Genomic DNA, 18,476 nt, shown 5'->3' with positions numbered 1-18,476 from the left:
AGAGTTACGTGTTGTTGCGGCAGACTAGCGCGAAGTTGTGAAATGCAGTACAGCTGACTCTATACCTCTGTCTTTCACTCTACGAAAGTCTCCGTCTAACACAAACCTGCGTGCTAAGCAATTCTCTCTCGCCTGTTGTGCGTAACCAGGCCATTGCCCCTGCATGACAACACATTCCATACATGCGCAATCCTCTTAACTCTTGCCTAACCTACTGCCTCTGGCTCTCGGCATAGACAACAAAACTTTGACAATATTCCACGTTTCCAACTCTTTACTATTCCGCGACACTACAATGCTAATAACAAACTCATAAGTTAAATATCTGAGGTTGCTGCACCATTCATCACTGCTTTGGTGGACTGCTAAATTCATGAAAACTTCTCTCTTTCTAGGATCGCTCCATTGCTGTTTGGGACATGACGTCTGCAACGGAAATCATGCTGAGGCGTGTGTTAGTAGGTCATAGGGCAGCTGTGAATGTTGTAGACTTCGATGAAAAATACATAGTGTCGGCTTCTGGTGACAGAACTATTAAAGTGTGGAATACATCAACGTGTGAATTTGTGCGGACTCTTAACGGTCATAAACGAGGAATTGCGTGTCTACAGTATCGAGATCATCTTGTTGTCAGTGGGAGTTCTGATAACACCATCAGGTGATGTTACTTAGATTTTGGATTTAGTAGTATGTATTTCTGTCTGATTATATTTTAGTGATATTTTGTGAGTATTTTCTAGTAATTGGTAAAGAGGTCTTAAGGTAAGAATGAAGGCAAAAAAACTTTAAGTAAACATTTTTGAATTTTTTGCTTGATGCCCTTCCTCATTATAAATCTTAAATTGTTGTGGGAGAAATTACTATTATTTCAACAGCACTATGGAAAGTGAGATTCCATGATTATTTTTCATTTTCCTGATTTGTGATAACAGTTATTCAGTTTTGTGCTAAAATACATAGTTCTAAGCAGCCTGACCTTCAGTGGCATTTATGTTACCTGCATTTTCCTGCAGCTCTGAGGAATGAAGATTTTGATTTTGCGGTTTAATACCTTCTAATCTAGTGCTTCTGTGTCAGTTCTGTTTTACTCATTTATGATAGTGACTAAAGTGTGGGCCATTTACTATCAATAATCCATCAGTTGCCACAATTCTGTGCACAATTCTCAAATTCTTAGTGCAGTCTTGGTTATTATTCTTGTGCTTCGTCCCCTCTCCCTTGCTCCCTTAATTCTCACTGCAGTTAGTTTACACATAGCCTGGTCATCAGTGTAACACATTCTGTGGAAATGGTTTCAGTATTCCACTACTGTTACTTGTGGAACAGAAGATAGTGAACTGGAAATATATTGCTCCATATTTGGCTCCAGTGTAGAGAGGTAACTGGCTTGTCAAAATGCAATCAGCATTTCTCTGTGCAAAACTGAGGAAAAAGAAAAAAACTAAGTGAGTCTTGAAATTCCAGGGAGGAATTATTTTTGCCCAGTTTACTGCATGAGTTAGGAAACATTAAAACAATGTTAACGAACTTAAGATTTAATTTTTCCATTAACAAGGTGTCTTTTTATGTTTCCTTTGTAATTTTATTATTGTTGCAGTCTTGAGGGAGATTAGTCAGAAATTACGAGTCTATTAAACTACTCTATAATCGCAAGCTGCAACATTGTCACGAATAAAACAGCAACCCACTTATACAATAAGTTTCCTTTAATTTACGTATATGGTCACAAACTTTTTGTTAACAGATTACCGTTTTCAGTCTATAATGGCTATCATCATATCTGTTTTATAAAAAGAGTCCTAATGTACTGCAGTCATAGTGGCATTATGAAATGTTAAATGCAGAATCAGCACCAGCATTGCTTGTTTTGAACAGGACTGCTACTGATGACAATTTGTGCATGTTTTTATGTATATTTGATGATGCTGGTGCTGATTTTGTATTTAACATTTGACGTTACCACTATGGCTGCAGTTACATTAGGACTCTTGTTTTTATAAAACAGATATGATGATGGTAAAGCAGCTTTACTGTATGATTAAATGATGATGGCGTCCTCTTGGGTAAAATATTCCGGAGGTAAAATAGTCCCCCATTCGGATCTCCGGGCGGGGACTACTCAAGAGGACGTCGTTATCAGGAGAAAGAAAACTGGCATTCTACGGATCGGAGCGTGGAATGTCAGATCCCTTAATCGGGCAGGTAGGTTAGAAAATTTAAAAAGGGAAATGGATAGGTTAAAGTTAGATATAGTGGGAATTAGTGAAGTTTGGTGGCAGGAGGAACAAGACTTCTGGTCAGGTGACTACAGGGTTATAAACACAAAGTCAAGTAGGGGTAATGCAGGAGTAGGTTTAATAATGAATAAAAAAATAGGAGTGCGGGTTAGCTACCACAAACAGCATAGTGAACGCATTATTGTGGCCAAGATAGACACAAAGCCCATGCCTACTACAGTAGTACAAGTTTATATGCCAACTAGCTCTGCAGATGATGAAGAAATAGATGAAATGTATGACGAGATAAAAGAAATTATTCAGGTAGTGAAGGGAGACGAAAATTTAATAGTCATGGGTGACTTGTCTCACTAGGGGTAAGATAGATACTGCCTACAGGAAAATTAAAGAGACCTTTGGAGAGAAGAGAACCACTTGTATGAATATCAAGAGCTCAGATGGCAACCCAGTTCTAAGCAAAGAAGGGAAGGCAGAAAGGTGGAAGGAGTATATAGAGGGTTTATACAAGGGCGATGTACTTGAGGACAATGTTATGGAAATGGAAAAGGATGTAGATGAAGATGAAATGAAAGGATGTAGATGAAGATGAAATGGGAGATAAGATACTGCGTGAAGAGTTTGACAGAGCACTGAAAGACCTGAGTGGAAACAAGGCCCCGGGAGTAGACAACATTCCATTAGAACTACTGATGGCCTTGGGAGAGCCAGTCATGACAAAACTCTACCATCTGGTGAGCAAGATGTATGAGACAGGCGAAATACCCACAGACTTCAAGAAGAATATAATAATTCCAATCCCAAAGAAAGCAGGTGTTAACAGATGTGAAAATTAACGAACTACCAGTTTAATAAGTCACAGCTGCAAAATACTAACGCGAATTCTTTACAGACGAATGGAAAAACTGGCAGAAGTGGACCTCGGCGAAGATCAGTTTGGATTCCGTAGAAATGTTGGAACACGTGAGGCAATACTAACCTTACGACTTATCTTAGAAGAAAGAACAAGAAAAGGCAAACCTACGTTTCTAGCATTTGTAGACTTAGAGAAAGCTTTTGACAACGTTAACTGGAAAATACTCTTTCAAATTCTGAAGGTGGCAGGGGTAAAATACAAGGAGCGAAAAGCTATTTACAATTTGTACAGAAACCAGATGGCAGTAGTAAGAGTCGAGGGGCACGAAAGGGAAGCAGTGGTTGGGAAGGGTTTGAGACAGGGTTGTAGCCTCTCCCCGATGTTATTCAATCTGTATATTGAGCAAGCAGTAAAGGAAACAAAAGAAAAATTCGGAATAGGTATTAAAATTCATGGAGAAGAAGTAAAAACTTTGAGGTTCGCTGATGACATTGTAATTCTGTCAGAGACAGCAAAGGACTTGGAAGAGCAGTTGAATGGAATGGATAGTGTCTTGAAGGGAGGATATAAGATGAACATCAGCAAAAGCAAAACAAGGATAATGGAATGTAGTCAAATTAAATCGGGTGATGCTGAGGGGATTAGATTAGGAAATGAGACACTTAAAGTAGTAAAGGAGTTTTGCTATTTGGGGAGCAAAATAACTGATGATGGTCGAAGTAGAGAGGATATAAAATGTAGACTGGCAATGGCAAGGAAATCGTTTCTGAAGAAGAAAAATTTGTTAACATCGAGTATAGATTTAAGTGTCAGGAAGTCGTTTGTGAAAGTATTTGTATGGAGTGTAGCTATGTATGGAAGTGAAACATGGACGATAACTAGTTTGGACAAGAAGAGAATAGAAGGTTTCGAAATGTGGTGCTACAGAAGGATGCTGAAGATAAGGTGGGTAGATCACGTAACTAATGAGGAGGTATTGAATAGGATTGGGGAGAAGAGAAGTTTGTGGCACAACTGACTAGAAGAAGGGATCGGTTGGTAGGACATGTTTTGAGGCATCAAGGGATCACAAATTTAGCTTTGGAGGGCAGCGTGGGGGGTAAAAATCGTAGAGGGAGACCAAGAGATGAATACACTAAGCAGATTCAGAAGGATGTAGGTTGCAGTAGGTACTGGGAGATGAAGAAGCTTGCACAGGATAGAGTAGCATGGAGAGCTGCATCAAACCAGTCTCAGGACTGAAGACCACATCAACAACAACAACAACAACAACAACATGATGATGGTAATTATAGACCGAAACCGGTAATCTGTTAAAAACAAGTTTTCGACCATAGATGTAAATTAAAGGAAACTTACTTTACGGTCTTTTCAATATGAAGGGGGTGACTCAAACATTGATGGAAGTTGCCGAAGATGAGGAATGCTGGCCTACCTATTAATACAAGTGAGTGAGCACTTGGGAATGGCTAGGGAATGTCACGCTTGTCCACAGTGATACCCCACTCTCATACTCACTTGCATATAGGCTGTGAATTTGCAGAGTGTGAGTGCGTGCGTGCGTAGTGTGCTTCCTTCGTGCAATGAGTGGGGCAGCATGAGGCGGCTTGAACCAACACGGAAAATATCCCCTTCTTATCCACTGAGGCAGCGCACACTGACAGCCAGGTGGTGGTGCCAACGGGCATAGTCTCATAGCTGCTGGCGAGATGGAAGAGAGAGTCTTTGCCTGCTTGTGGCGTACTGGTTAGCAACGTTCTACACTGACAGAATTGAGACACATGTTCTGCAATCTTTCTTAAGCAAATTTTCAGAAGTTATTTGGTAAAAGAATTGAGTTTTATGTTGCTTGTAGCGGTAGTATAGGTCAGCTTCATGGTGAAATGCTCATCGTCTCCCTAATGCTCCTACTTATTGCGATATTCACATTTAAGTAAGACACTGTGTGAAACTCAAAAAGCTTGCAATGAAAAATGTGTGTTGCTATGGTTTTGTGTTTGGTACATGTTACACCATATGGTGTTGCATGAATTTGTCACAAGACCACTTTGAGAGGTGGTCTCTCTCTCTCTCTCTCTCTCTCTCTCTCTCTCTGTGTGTGTGTGTGTGTGTGTGTGTGTGTGTGTGTGTGTGTGTGTCAAAGGCCTTGTTGGCCAAAAGCTTACATTGTGACAGTCTTTTTGGTTTGCCTATCTGCAACTCAGCATCTCTGCTATATAGATAGTAACTACTACTCTTTTTGTAATATTGTTACATTCCCTCCTGGATATTCCATTTTTAAAACATAACATTTTACTTCTATGTTCCTGCACACCATTGAGGTTTTCTGTAAGCTGTTAACCTCTTTGTTGCCAGTAGCTTATTTAATACAACACTGTTTAACAATTATGTTGCAATAACTACTGCAAGTCCAGTTCGTTCAAATTACACTGTGATTTGGCAAAAGAAGCAAAATTAAATGTCATGAGAAAAACATAGCCGTTACTCATAATTGATAATGCTTCTTTGAATGAGGAAAGGTTAACAATTCAGACAAAAATAACACGCCAGTTGTGTTGCACTTTGGCGGAATAATTTAACTTGTCTTATTTTTAATTATGAGCAGCTGAAGTGGAAATTTAGCAGTGGGTTTTCTCCCTGTTCTTCATCTGAAAAATATGAAAATAAATTGCAGAAAATGTTGTACCATCTTTCTGTTTCTATCCCCATTCAGAGTATAGTGGTGATCTTCTTCATCTTAATTGTCATTTGATGTGTTGAAGATAGAATAGAGAAAGGCTGCATTTTTGCTGCAGAGTAAAACTGACTTGGTAAAACTCTTTTGTAACTCTCAAGCTGTGAATACAATGGCAACTTGCAGAACCTTGCCAGCTATTTGACGGTCAGAATCATTGGCAAATTAAGATATTTGTAGTAAGATGATTCATTGGCTCACTCTGTACATGGATAGGAATGAGAAGATGGTATGCTACTTGTTCCAATTTTTCACTTGTTAAAGATAGTGTGTAGAAATAAAATACTTTAGTAAGTTTCTTCCAGCTGTTCATTGCTAAATGTAAGCTGGATTTTAGAATACCTCAGAAATTGCAATATAATGGGCAGATTTATTTTTATCTGACACGTTATACTTTTTCGCTACAGAAGTGTAAACAGTGATGAGTTTTGAGTAATGCATATGGTTCATTTATCTAGATGTCACATTAAATTTTGCCTCTTTTCCCAAATTCGTCTTGCAGTACCTATTGCCACAGAATGTTGAAAGAGTGTCATATTAAACAAGCAATAGATGATAGGAGAGGTCGATACCTTACAGAAGTTCTCATTGTGTTGGATAACAGTAACAAAAGAAAAGAAATTTCACTTTTATTTTTATACTACCAAATTGTATTTTCACTAGCTATTGATGACTTTCTAAAAAAATTACGGTAGTGATTGAAAAGAATTTTAAAAAAGGTATACGGCTTCAGCTCTGTCGATATAGATAAGAAAGTTCCAAATGTTAAACACATGGCAAAATACTCACTTCCCATTTTGATACCTGGAATGGTATGAGATATATGGTATGTAATGAATATTTCATTCTCTTGTGCATGCATTTGGAAGTAAGCGTGCTACATAAAACGCATTTTCTCAAGACTGGAGATAGAACAATTCACTTTGTTAGCTAAATTTCATATGCAGTAACATAAGGTAGGTAGGTGTGTGCGTGCGTGCGTGCATGTGTGCATGCATTGCGTGCGTGCGTGCATGTGTGCATGCATGTGCGTGCGCACGTGCAAAATCATAACGACCCATATTTTTCATTGCAAACTTTAACTTCACACAGTTTCTTAATTAAGTGTGAATATTGCAATAAGTATGACCTTTAGAAGATCAAGAGCATTTCACCATGAAATTGGTACAGAGAGCTCTAAGTACCATAATTTTTCTTTCTATTTTCTCGTGCAGATTTACAGTTTCGCAGTTCCATCAGCGACCGGCAGTAACATCCAGTATTAAAATATATCTTCAATTTTTGTTGTACGTAATCATATGCTGTGGTAATATTTGATGAATCTCAGATATGCAGCATACACTTTTTCCATAGAAAACATGGAAACTGGACCACTACAAAGAAATTCTAATTCCAAAAAGCACTCCAATGCTTGTTGGGCCCATTAGTGCTTCTGTGTTGTGACGAAGCTGTATAGAGTGGTGGCACCTATTTCCTGAAATAGTTTTTGATAATTTTGAGCGTTTATTGCTAGTTTTCTTTTATAAGTCTGCCCATCTCGTAAATCCACAATGATAGTTTTCTTGAAATAAAAGTTGATATGTGTGGAATGGAGACACCGAAAAACACAAATTACATTCTTAACAATCTGGATATTATATCCTGGACTTTGCATCGCTTAAATTATAATCTTAAGATTTTTGCATGTCAAAAATGTAATATTGACTTCACCACTGTAACATGTAATATGTCTTTGAGAATTGTGCTGGTGTGGATTACTGAAGTTTGACAAAAGTTTTAGATTATGAATGTATTACCTACTGTTTTTTAATTAGAACAACATTTTTTATTAAAGTATAAATGTTACAGACTTTGGGACATCGAATGTGGAGCGTGTTTACGTGTTCTTGAAGGCCACGAAGAATTGGTTAGGTGTATTAGGTTTGACAGCAAAAGGATTGTCAGCGGTGCATATGATGGGTAAGTAATAAATGCTCTGTTATTATATAGTAGGTGCATGTCAGTGTGTGTCAAAATGATTTGAATAGTGTGTGCATTGGGTCAGTGTTGGAGAAATGGTTTCTTTACTCCAATTTTTTAAGATGATTTGATTGAGGGTTGCAATAAAAATTGTGTAATTTTCTTTTATGTTGATTGGTGTGCTTTGTAATGAGAAATTTCACCATAGTTTTGTACTTGTGATTGAAATATTTATGTAACTTGTGATTATTATTATTATTATTATAATTTTTTTCACTGCATTATTACTGGAGTAAATCTAAAGTGTCAACTCTCTCTCTCTCTCTCCCCCCCCCCCCCCTTTTTTTTTTTTTTTTTTTTTTTTTTTTTTTTTTTTTTTTCCCCCCCCCCAGGAAAATTAAGGTCTGGGACTTGGTAGCTGCCTTAGATCCTCGTGCTCCTGCAAGTACGTTGTGCCTACGAACTCTTGTGGTAAGTTAAGCCAAGATGGCTTGCACACTGTTGAATTGTAATCATTAGTCCTCCCCCCCCCCCCCCCCCTCTCTCTCTCTCTCTCTCTCTCTCTCTCTCTCTCTCTCTCTCTCTCTCTCTCTCTCACACACACACCTACCTTTGGTTTTGTTTATAGCCTTTGATAGCAATAATAAATTTTGGTTTCAAAAGACTGTTTTTAGGCTAAAATAGGGTTTATGGTATCCGATGTCTTACACTCTTATTTACATGGACAGAAGCACAAACATTACAGAATTTTTAAGTTGTGTCTAACTTTTGAAGAAATTAATTTGGTGAATATTGCAGCCAACTAAACTAAAAATTTAACCATTTCTGTTCCTCCAACAAATTCAGTGTGTCAGAACTTGTGATTCTACATTATGTGCTGTAGGCAGTTAAGTGTATAATCGTTTTTGTAAGGTCCTTGGTAGAATATAACTAATAGAGGGCATAAAAATGGTTACATTTTCAGTCTTGTGTGTTTCTGAACCTCCTCATGATCTTTTCCTAGTCTTTCATTAGTAGTTTAAAGAAAATCATCTTTTGTATGTGCTCTCAATTTTAACAGAAGCTTAAGTTTACTTAGAGAATCTGTTTCGATGCAGATAAATGGCTGGTAATATATTTTAAAGAACAGTTTCATTGATCTTGAGTTTTGCTTTCTAGGAACATACGGGAAGAGTCTTCCGCCTCCAGTTTGATGAGTTCCAAATTGTTAGCAGCTCTCATGACGACACCATTCTAGTGTGGGATTTCCTGAACTGCAACCCGCCAGAAGGAACGCCCCAGCAGCAAACGTCTATGGTGCACGTTGACATCCGCTCTCCAACACGCACGTACACTTACATCTCAAAGTAATTATGTACAGTGATGGCTCTTCCAGACCAGGACACAATCAGGGCTGTAGTATGTTAAAATACTTTTTTATTTATTTCAGACTGTCATAATTACATGACCAAGGTGTACAAAGAAAAAACTGAAATATTATATAGACATGTGTATGGTACCAGTTGGTCTGTTCTGAAACTTAGTGATGGAGCATTGGTGCAACGTACCTGATTGGGTATATATGAATTTTTAACAGTATTATATGTTCAGTCAGAGGTATAACTTCCCAAGCAGACTGATTCCTTCACCGTGGCTACAAATAAAGTGAACAATCTCTTTTATTCAGAGACAGTATGTACTAATGGCATAAATGGGTATTGAACATAAACATGGTCCCCCTCTCTGATTCTGTGCGCACACTTCTCCTTGTTTTCACATATATATATTTGTCAGTTGCTGTGTGGTCAGTTAATTTCTAGGTTGCCACTGTTATTTTGACCAAAACTCCTTAAGGTTATTTTCTTTATTGATCTCAGTAAGGTACAAAGAAAACTTTCAGTGTGAGTGGCAGATGTAGGAAAATTCAACCCAAAGAAGGATCAGTTTGTGGTTGATTAGGTGCAGTGCATAACACACACATGAGCCCAGTGTACAGTCATGTGAAAAATGTTCATTTTAATAGTTTGCAGAAGTAAAGATCTCCAACTTTGAAGATGCTACAAAATCATAAGACAGAATTACTGTCCAGTACTTGTCTTTGAAAAGTGAAATATTAATACTGCTTATAGGACCACATAAAAGTACACATTATTGTAGTGTTCAGAACTATTAGTTATTCATCTTGGGGTTAAGAGACAGATAGGTTGGGGAAGGTTAAATAAGAATGGCAGGTCACTTCAGGTAGAGGGAACCCATTTTTCACACATTAGATTCTACTACATCCTGAAATAACACAAACCCCAGACAATCAGTTACTAAGTATGTTCTTGACTTGTCTAAACTGTCAGCTTTTAAGAATGCAAGAGTCAGATGTCATAAGCACTGTGTTGGGGACTCAGTAGAGTATTTCTTTTTAAGCTAGTTCAGAGCACCTTTTATTGTCACTAGGGAAAAGTCTCTGAGCATAATGTTTGTATTTGTGTGGTAGTCTTGTAATGAAAAGGCATAAAATTCTGCCACTGTAGACTACATTGTGCCTGTAGTAAAGCACTGTCAGGGTTTGTAAGACACTGTTTGCCTTAATCCAGCAAAATGCAAAAATGTGATTTGGAGTAAAAGAAAATGTTGGGTACCACTAGGTGCAAAAAACCCCAACTACAGAATCTCTGAAGCTAAGTACAGTATATGTGGAAATCCCCCAATACAATAAACAAACATCTATGTTAAATTAAGCTAAAGTGAAGGATGCAAAATTTACTGAATTACTGAGATCTTAAGTTACTGAATAATGTTTACATTAAAAAACTGCAAATATGGGAACCCTAAGGGCAAATTGAATTTGGAATCTTATTATTTTTGAAAATTTATTTATGTAATTAATATTGATGCGGGAGCAGAGTACCTGCCCTTCACTATCTTGACGTTCTTAGGGTATGCCACATTCACTTGTTGTTTTTGTGAGTAAGTGGGCACTTGTACTGGTTTGCTTACTCAATCTGAGTTCCCTTCACATGTATGTTGGAGATTTACAATAAACGTTTTGGAATATGACAATTGGTGCTGATAAATTTCACTCCTCTGAGGGGCAGGCAATTGGCTAAGTGAGGAAGTTGCTATCTATGGATATTTCTTGTCTGTGTACATATGTGTCAGGAGCCTGCGAGGTAAACATGATTCAGAGAATTTGTCTGTGTGTGTCCTTTGCTTCTCCCCCCACAAAAATCTGTACAGTTAGTTCCCTTGTTAATGCTCTGTAGAAAGTGAAGATATTGAAAGAGGTTTTTGCCACTAATATAAGAATGACTCGGTCTGCTTCATGGAATAAATATAAACAATAGTAAAGTGAATAACCTGCTGCATCAATGACAAGTATTAAATATAACATACAAAAGTAAAATTTCATAGTACTGTTTATTAAAGATTGAAATGTTACACAGCCCTGATTGTGAATGAAGAGATGTGTGTGGAATGAAGAAAACATCTGTACTAGTCTTTTGGTGATATCAGATTTCTTCATCTTGAGTATGTTCAAATGTTTCACTTTGCTTCTCCTTAACTTGTATTCCCTAATTCTTCATGGGTGATTACCATTGCTGTTGTAAATATGTTGGAAACAGTCTTGTTTTACTTAATCGTCTACTTTCTTTGCTGCTGATTGATTGTTGCACAGAAGTGATGTGTGTATCCATGCAGCAACAGTTACGTAATTTGTGTGAACAACACATCAAAAATATTTTTTAATCTTGTTCATTCTATACTTCCACATCTTGTATTAATCCTTTCTTTACCTGAAGAAGAGTGCAGAAGATAGAGTAGAGCAAGTATTAGAGGACTAATAAGCTGCAGTTGTATAAATTGTAGATAATATTGTTGGGCCATGATGTTGTAGGAGAAGTGGATGTGTGAATTGATGAATATAGAGAACATAAAGATTTCACAGTGTTAAACTCAGTAGTGGTTTTGAGGAGTAAAATAAAGTGGAAATCAACAGAGTTTAGTGTGGGAAAACTACAGTAGAAACCAAAAAGAAAGGTTCTGGAGACAGTAATAATCCAGAGGACTTAACCAGCACACAATGCATGAAAATGTAGATGTAAATCATTTAGTACAGGAGAAAAGATTTCCAGTTCTTAATATTCAGGCTATACCAAGAGCAGAGTTTTTTTGTCTATACATTCTGGGTGTACATAAAGTGCAGGAACACTTTAAATTATTTATTGCACAAGAACTTAACATTATACAGTTGTCATACATATTGCATTTTGAAGAAAAACTCTGAAATTTTTTTATTTCAAACATTCAATATGCGAACCATGGGTGACGCGGCAGACGTCAATACGGTAATCGAATTCTTGCCATACCCGTCCCTGCATGGCATCGTTGACTGTGGCAGTCACTTCCCGTATTCTCTCCCAGAGCTCTGCTACATAACAGGGTAGAGGCGGTACTTACACCAGATCTTTAATGTGTCCCCACAGAAAAAAGTCACACAGAGTGAGATCTGGTGATCGGGGAAGCCATTTTATGAAACAGCTGTGCCCTTCTGTAGTACACGATCCATCGATGCGTCGTTGAGCTTCTGCACTACCTCCAATTTGAATGGTTTCATAGATAGTTTCTGCTGCAGGACTTTCCACACTGTCACTGGAGCCATTTAGAGTTCATGGGATGTATAACTCATAGATTTCTTTGGATTCCTTATGACTGTCTCTTGTACATGGTCCACATTCACTTCGCTTACACTGGGACGCTTCTCTTTGCCGGGCACAAGCAACCTGTCACAACGAAATTGTTGTGCCAATAGTAAATGGCTTTCCTTGTTGGTGGCTTTTTACCATACTCCATTCAAAACTTCGGTTGAACAATTGTAGCACACTTGTTTTTGTCGAACTCCAACACACCAAAAGCTCGCACCGCACCTGAACTCGCCATGTTCGTGTGGCTAGCACTGACTATCGGCAAATTGCCAAACTATGCTTTGGCGGTATACATGCAAGAAAAAACTTTCTGTGTTTCTCTTCAAAATGACTTATGTATGATATCTGTAAAATGTTTTGTGCTTGTGCAATAAGTAATTGAAAGTGTTCCTGGACTTACGTACACCGTGTATAAGATGATGAAAACAATGTGCCATGCAAAAGAAAGATTAAATTAGTAGTGTGGACTGAATAAAGGAAGGAAGCAGTAGATGGAGATAGGGGTTCAGTTCATTGTGACACTGGTGGAGATGTTCAACTTGTCTAATGGGTTAATTGGAAGCACTTTCCTGAGTCATGTTAGTATTATGGATTTTCATCACCTTAGTGCAACTAAAACTACTGAGAAGATGCAAAGAAAAGCTATGTGATTTGTACCATGGTTTTCTAAACTAACTGCTCATTAATGCAAACATAGCCAGAAGGTGACAGAAGAATACAAAGCACATAGATTAAAATTTTAGTGTGTTTGTGAATTGAAATACTGTGCCCTGCTTCCTCAAGTTCCTTGTTGGTCTGTTTGAATTGGAGCAACATTAAAAGAGATTGTCCATTTGTTGTTATTTGCAAGGAGTGATCCTCATATTACTATCTGGTCGTGATGAGTTGAAGTTTTGAAGTTTTCTGCAGTTTACCTAAATCACTGGAAGTGAATGCTAGTGGTTTTCTTAACCAAAAATAGTGGGCTATTTTCTTCCTTTCTTGTTCAATCCGAGCTTTTGCCCTCTCAAATTATGTATACAATAAATTAATTCTGACCTTCCTTCCGTCCCTGGAACTGCAACAGTAAAGATTGTTAGACTTTTATCCCCCTTCATTAAGGAAGAGTCCATCAAGATACTGAGTAATGTAATGGAAGACACTTTGAAGATCATTTGCTTAGTTTTTACCTTCCACTTTAGTCTTTAAATAGCAGTACTACTGACATGGAAACTTGCAGACATTTGATTGGGAGAAGATGGATGCATTTGTGTTCAGTGGAATAAGTTCATCATCTTCTGCAACATTGCACTAAACTTGATAAATGGGAAGTTCTGTTTGAAGATACACAATTTTTGTGTGTATTGTTGTAGTGTTTACAAAAGTAGTTCTCTGAAGTCTGTCCAAACAAGAGCCGAAAGGTCCTTGTTGCGAATATTGCATGCATAGAAAGTTACTCATGGTTTCTGATTCATAAGGTTACATCTTGTGATTTTTTAAATGAAGTTTTCAGAGCCATTTTTGTGTATTTTAGGTTGTGACAGAGATGTTACGGATTTGTAGTTTCTTCTTTTTTTATTCATTCTTCTTACACATTAAGGAAGTCCATCACTGGAAATTTTACTAGCATTATTACATCAAACATATGGTGCTGGGTATACATAATTTTAATTTTAGGATCTACTCAGTGCTGTTACCAATGTCAAAATACTCAAAACATAAAATTTAATTAACATATTGCATGATCTCATTGTGAATATTGATGGGAAGATTTCCTTAACATTTGTCGAATTTGTGTTCCAACTATCTTTATGTAAAAACCAACTTTCTGCTTAGCAGATGATTAAATTCAGTGCTAGCAAGTGTCGACACATATGAACTTAAATTTCATGAAGTGTTTTGTGGAAATGTAGAAACAATAATAAAATATCAGTTACTAATGAGCAGTTTCAAAGTACAGTGATTCTAGTGGTGTGGTTAACATTTAGGTATCATTTTTTATGCATTGCCTCATTTTAAGCAAGTTTGCAGATTCTTCCTTCAAAAAGGTGAAAGTTAATTTCTTCTATCTTCCTCCCCAAATCGGATGACTCCTTTCTCTCACGAGCAAGTTGTTCATGAGACTTCAATGATTCTAATTATAAATAAGATTAATTGTAATATATTCCTCATGAACTAATAAGACTAAGCATTACACCCTCCCCCCCTCCCCCGCCCGGTCCCCACATTAATACTATGTCTCTGATAAAATCCAGACTCGGACTCAGTCACAATGATGCTTCTCCAAACATTGTCACTTCATAACTCGCGATACGAAGCTATATTGCTTCCTTCACCATTGTTAAAGGTTGTTTATTTTGATCCATATTTATTTAAAGACAAGATATCTGCATATCTTTAAAAGTTCCGTAACTATTTTGACAATAATATGCGTATGATGAAAGTAGGAAGAGGGAATACTGAGAACTGTAAGAGAAGTCAGTAGTACATAAAAGGCAGTAACAGTATTGTGAGGTAGAGTAAAAAATCTTAAAATTTATAATATTTGTACGAGATTAGTGATTTTTAGATAATACAGGTGTACAGGATAAATTGTACAACATTTTGGGAGGTAGCTTGTTGGTGACTGGTTATCCTGCACGGCTTTGGCCCTTTATGGCTTACTTAAGCTTTGTTTTCCTTGGTGCAGAAATTTCATAGTTGCTGTGGAGTACGCTTGCGTCTTAAGCTGTCCGTTGCTGGCTGCAGGGCACTGTATGAAATGATTTCCTAGGCAGGGGGCAGTGCACATTAGAAAGTAAAAAATAAAGAAAATAAAGTGGTATTTCTGATTTGGCAACTGTACATTATAGAATTATATGAGAACTACCTTCTGATGCATTTTTCTAATTCTGAAAAAGCTTTTAAGAAAAGTTGGTTGCTTTTTCACAATACTCAGTGTTTATCATGCCATATCTCCTAAATATTGTGTTGTTAAAAAGCATAATTTTATAGTTGGCCTCATTGGTACATGTTGATGAAATGTACAAACCTCCTGGCCAAAAAGTCAGTAACTGTGAAGCAATAAATTAAAATGTCACAGATGATTTGGAATTTTTAGCAAACCAGCATCTGAAATGTAGTAAGTGATGAACTTTCTCCCTTTACACTTTCTGTGGGACACGGGGGTGAAGGGTCAAAGTGAGAAAAAGTTTTGGAAAGGTTTGAATTCATTCTTCCAGTTAGTTGGAAATTGACGGGTGCTACAGTTTACCCTTGCCAAGAGCAGTATTTGTGGTTCGTTGGTGTGATGAGAGTTCGTTCCATTAAGAGGTACATTTTGCTATTATAGGAGCAGTGCAATGAGACAGTAGTGGTAGAGACAGCAAAGGTAACCATGTAGTGTTGTATTACATGTAAAAACCTGTTAATTTTGGTACTCTGAAAGTATATGGAAGTTACGGAAGAGGAAGATGACTGTATATTATTGGGAAGAGTACCCAGGAATAGCAAAGCGGTCTGAAAAATGTTCTTACATCGTGAACAACAACAAGCATATAACGTTTTAGTAACAAAACAGTTGTTCAATTAGGCAGAAGACTGCCAGTTCCCAATACCTTACAATGCAAATGTATCGGAAATTAATGGACTGTCAGAGGACAACATGACCACCTTCTTCGGTGTCAGTGCTTTCGCCAAAGCTGAGGGATTCACTATATCCGTGATTACGGGCTCAGTACAAATACATTTAGAAATGTATTACATTGGACATAATCAAAGACATTTCATCTTGCATGTTTCTTTCATTTTTGTTCTGATATCTGCCCAATTAACTCCTTTTGAATTTAGTTTTCCAACATGTCAGCCATGTTCCACAAAATATGCTGTTCACATCCCAACTCGACAAGATGCTCATCCTTGGAGGCAGAGAAGCAGCCATTCGACGTACACTACTGGCCATTAAAATTGCTACACCACGAAGATGATGTGCTACAGACACGAAATTTAACAGACACGAAGAAGATGCTGTGATATGCAAATGATTAGCTTTTCAGAGCATTCACACAAGATTGGCGCCGGTGGCGACACTTAAAACATGCTGACATGAGGAAAGTTTCCAACCAATTTCTCATACACAAACAGCAGTTGACCGGCATTGCCTAGTGAAACGTTGTGATGCCTCGTGTAAGGAGGAGAAATGCGTACCATCACATTTCCAACTTTGATAAATGTTGGATTGTAGCCTATCGCATTTGCGGTTTATTGTATCATGACATTGCTGCTGACGTCGGTCGAGATCCAATGACTTTTAGCAGAATATGGAATCGGTGGGTTCAGGAGGGTAATACGGAACGCCGTGCTGGATCCCAACGGCCTCGTATCACTAGTAGTCGAGATGACAGGCATCTTATCCGCATAGCTGTAATGGATCGTGCAGCCACGTCTCAATCCCTGAGTCAACAGATGGGGACGTTTACAAGACAACAACCATCTGCATGAACAGTTCGACGACGTTTGCAGCAGCATGGACCATCAGCTGGGAGACCATGGCTGCGGTTACCCTTGAGCTGCATCACAGACAGGAGCGCCTGCGATGGTGTACTCAACAGCGAACCTGGGTGCACGAATGGCAAAACGTCATTTTTTCGGATGAATTCAGGTTCTGTTCACAGCATCATGATGGTCACATCTGTGTTCGGCGACATCGTGGTGAACGTACATTGGAAGCGTGTATTCGTCATTGCCATCCTGGCGTGTCACCCGGCGTGATGGTATGGGGTGCCGTTGGTTACATGTCTCGGTCACCTCTTGTTTGCACTGACGGCACTTTGAACAGTGGACGTTACAATCCAGATGTGTTATGACCCGTGGCTCTACCCTTCATTTGATCCCTGCGAAACCCTACATTTCAGCAGGATAATGCACGACTGCATGTTGCAGGTCCTGTATGGGCCTTTCTGGATGCAGAAAATGTTCGACTGCTACCCTGGCCAGCACATTCCGCAGATCTCCCACCAATTGAAAACATAATGGTGGCCGAGCAACTGACTCGTCACAATACACCAGTCACTACTCTTGAACTGTGGTGTCATGTTGAAGCTGCATGGGCTGCTGTACCTGTACACTCCATCCAAGCTCTGTTTGACTCGACGGCCTGGCGTATCAAGGCCGTTATTATGGCCAGAGGTGGTTGTTCGGGGTACTGATTTCTCAGGATCAATGCACCCAAATTGCGTGAAAATGTAATCACATGTCAGTTCTAGTATAATATATTTGTCCAATGAATACCCGTTTATCATCTGCATTTCTTCTTGGCATAGCAATTTTAATGGCCAGTAGTGTAATTGGTGAATGTTTCAGTAATTAGGTCAGAAGAATTACCTCCTCTCTTACTGCCTGTAAGCATGAAACAGATAGCGCACCTGTTGCCTAGTAGTAGGGAACAAAAAAAAATCAATTTGAAAAAGCAACTGAACTGGGTTGCAGCGAACAGATATACAATTGAGAAGTATGATTATCCTAACATTTTGAGGAACTTATGATTCTTCGTATTTGTAATTAGTTAGTTTGTTTGAACAACCAGATCAGTTTTCTATGCCCTTCACAATCCCCAAAACATGCTCCCTCCCTCCCTCCTCTCCCCTCTCTCTGACTGTCGCTACTCTCTACCTGTTTGTAATATGGAGGAGAGAGAAAATTACAACATTTCCACAAAGCACAACTTTTGTAATATTGACCAGAGCATGTATTTTTAAGTAAGGAAGATATGTTTGTGTAATGTGTTTCTTTTTCTCTTACAGCTTTTGAGTGACGTTCCTTCAGTGTAACTGATTTCCTCTGTGATAAATGGTAAGAATAAAATTTGCTGCAGATTTGAGAATGTAATTTAAAATTTTGAATTGATGTTATGTCATAAGTATCAGTTGTTATTTAGCATAATGTGTTTCAAGACGCTTAGTAATGTGGGTTAGTATTTTGTCACATTTAGCAGATATTAGTAGGAAACAACTTCTTGCATGAGAAAATTAGTCGTGAAAGTACAATTCACCCCTTTGAAA

General features: G+C 38.1%; 1 protein-coding gene across 6 annotated transcripts in view; it reads left to right on the top strand.

The window, feature by feature from the left end:
- LOC126247631 (F-box/WD repeat-containing protein 1A) overlaps positions 1 to 18,476 on the top strand; it is a 107,540-nt gene that overhangs the window by 80,707 nt on the left and 8,357 nt on the right. For 2 of the 6 annotated variants that reach the window (XM_049948497.1, XM_049948502.1), the window contains exons 7-11: positions 396 to 658; positions 7,673 to 7,783; positions 8,176 to 8,254; positions 8,942 to 9,129; positions 9,213 to 9,237. In XM_049948497.1, the coding sequence (XP_049804454.1) occupies positions 396 to 658; positions 7,673 to 7,783; positions 8,176 to 8,254; positions 8,942 to 9,129; positions 9,213 to 9,222 (651 nt within the window). In that variant the 3' untranslated portion in view covers positions 9,223 to 9,237. Of the gene's footprint in view, positions 1 to 395; positions 659 to 7,672; positions 7,784 to 8,175; positions 8,255 to 8,941; positions 9,130 to 9,212; positions 9,238 to 18,218; positions 18,268 to 18,476 lie in introns of those variants that run through there. The other 4 variants (XM_049948501.1, XM_049948499.1, XM_049948500.1 and 1 more) reach the window with 4 other exon arrangements.

The sequence above is a fragment of the Schistocerca nitens genome, chromosome 1, assembly GCF_023898315.1.
Source record: "Schistocerca nitens isolate TAMUIC-IGC-003100 chromosome 1, iqSchNite1.1, whole genome shotgun sequence".
NCBI classification, from domain to species: Eukaryota; Metazoa; Arthropoda; class Insecta; order Orthoptera; family Acrididae; genus Schistocerca; species Schistocerca nitens.
The sequence above is the reverse complement of the archived record's forward strand: the minus strand, read 5'-3'. Positions and strand labels throughout refer to the sequence as shown.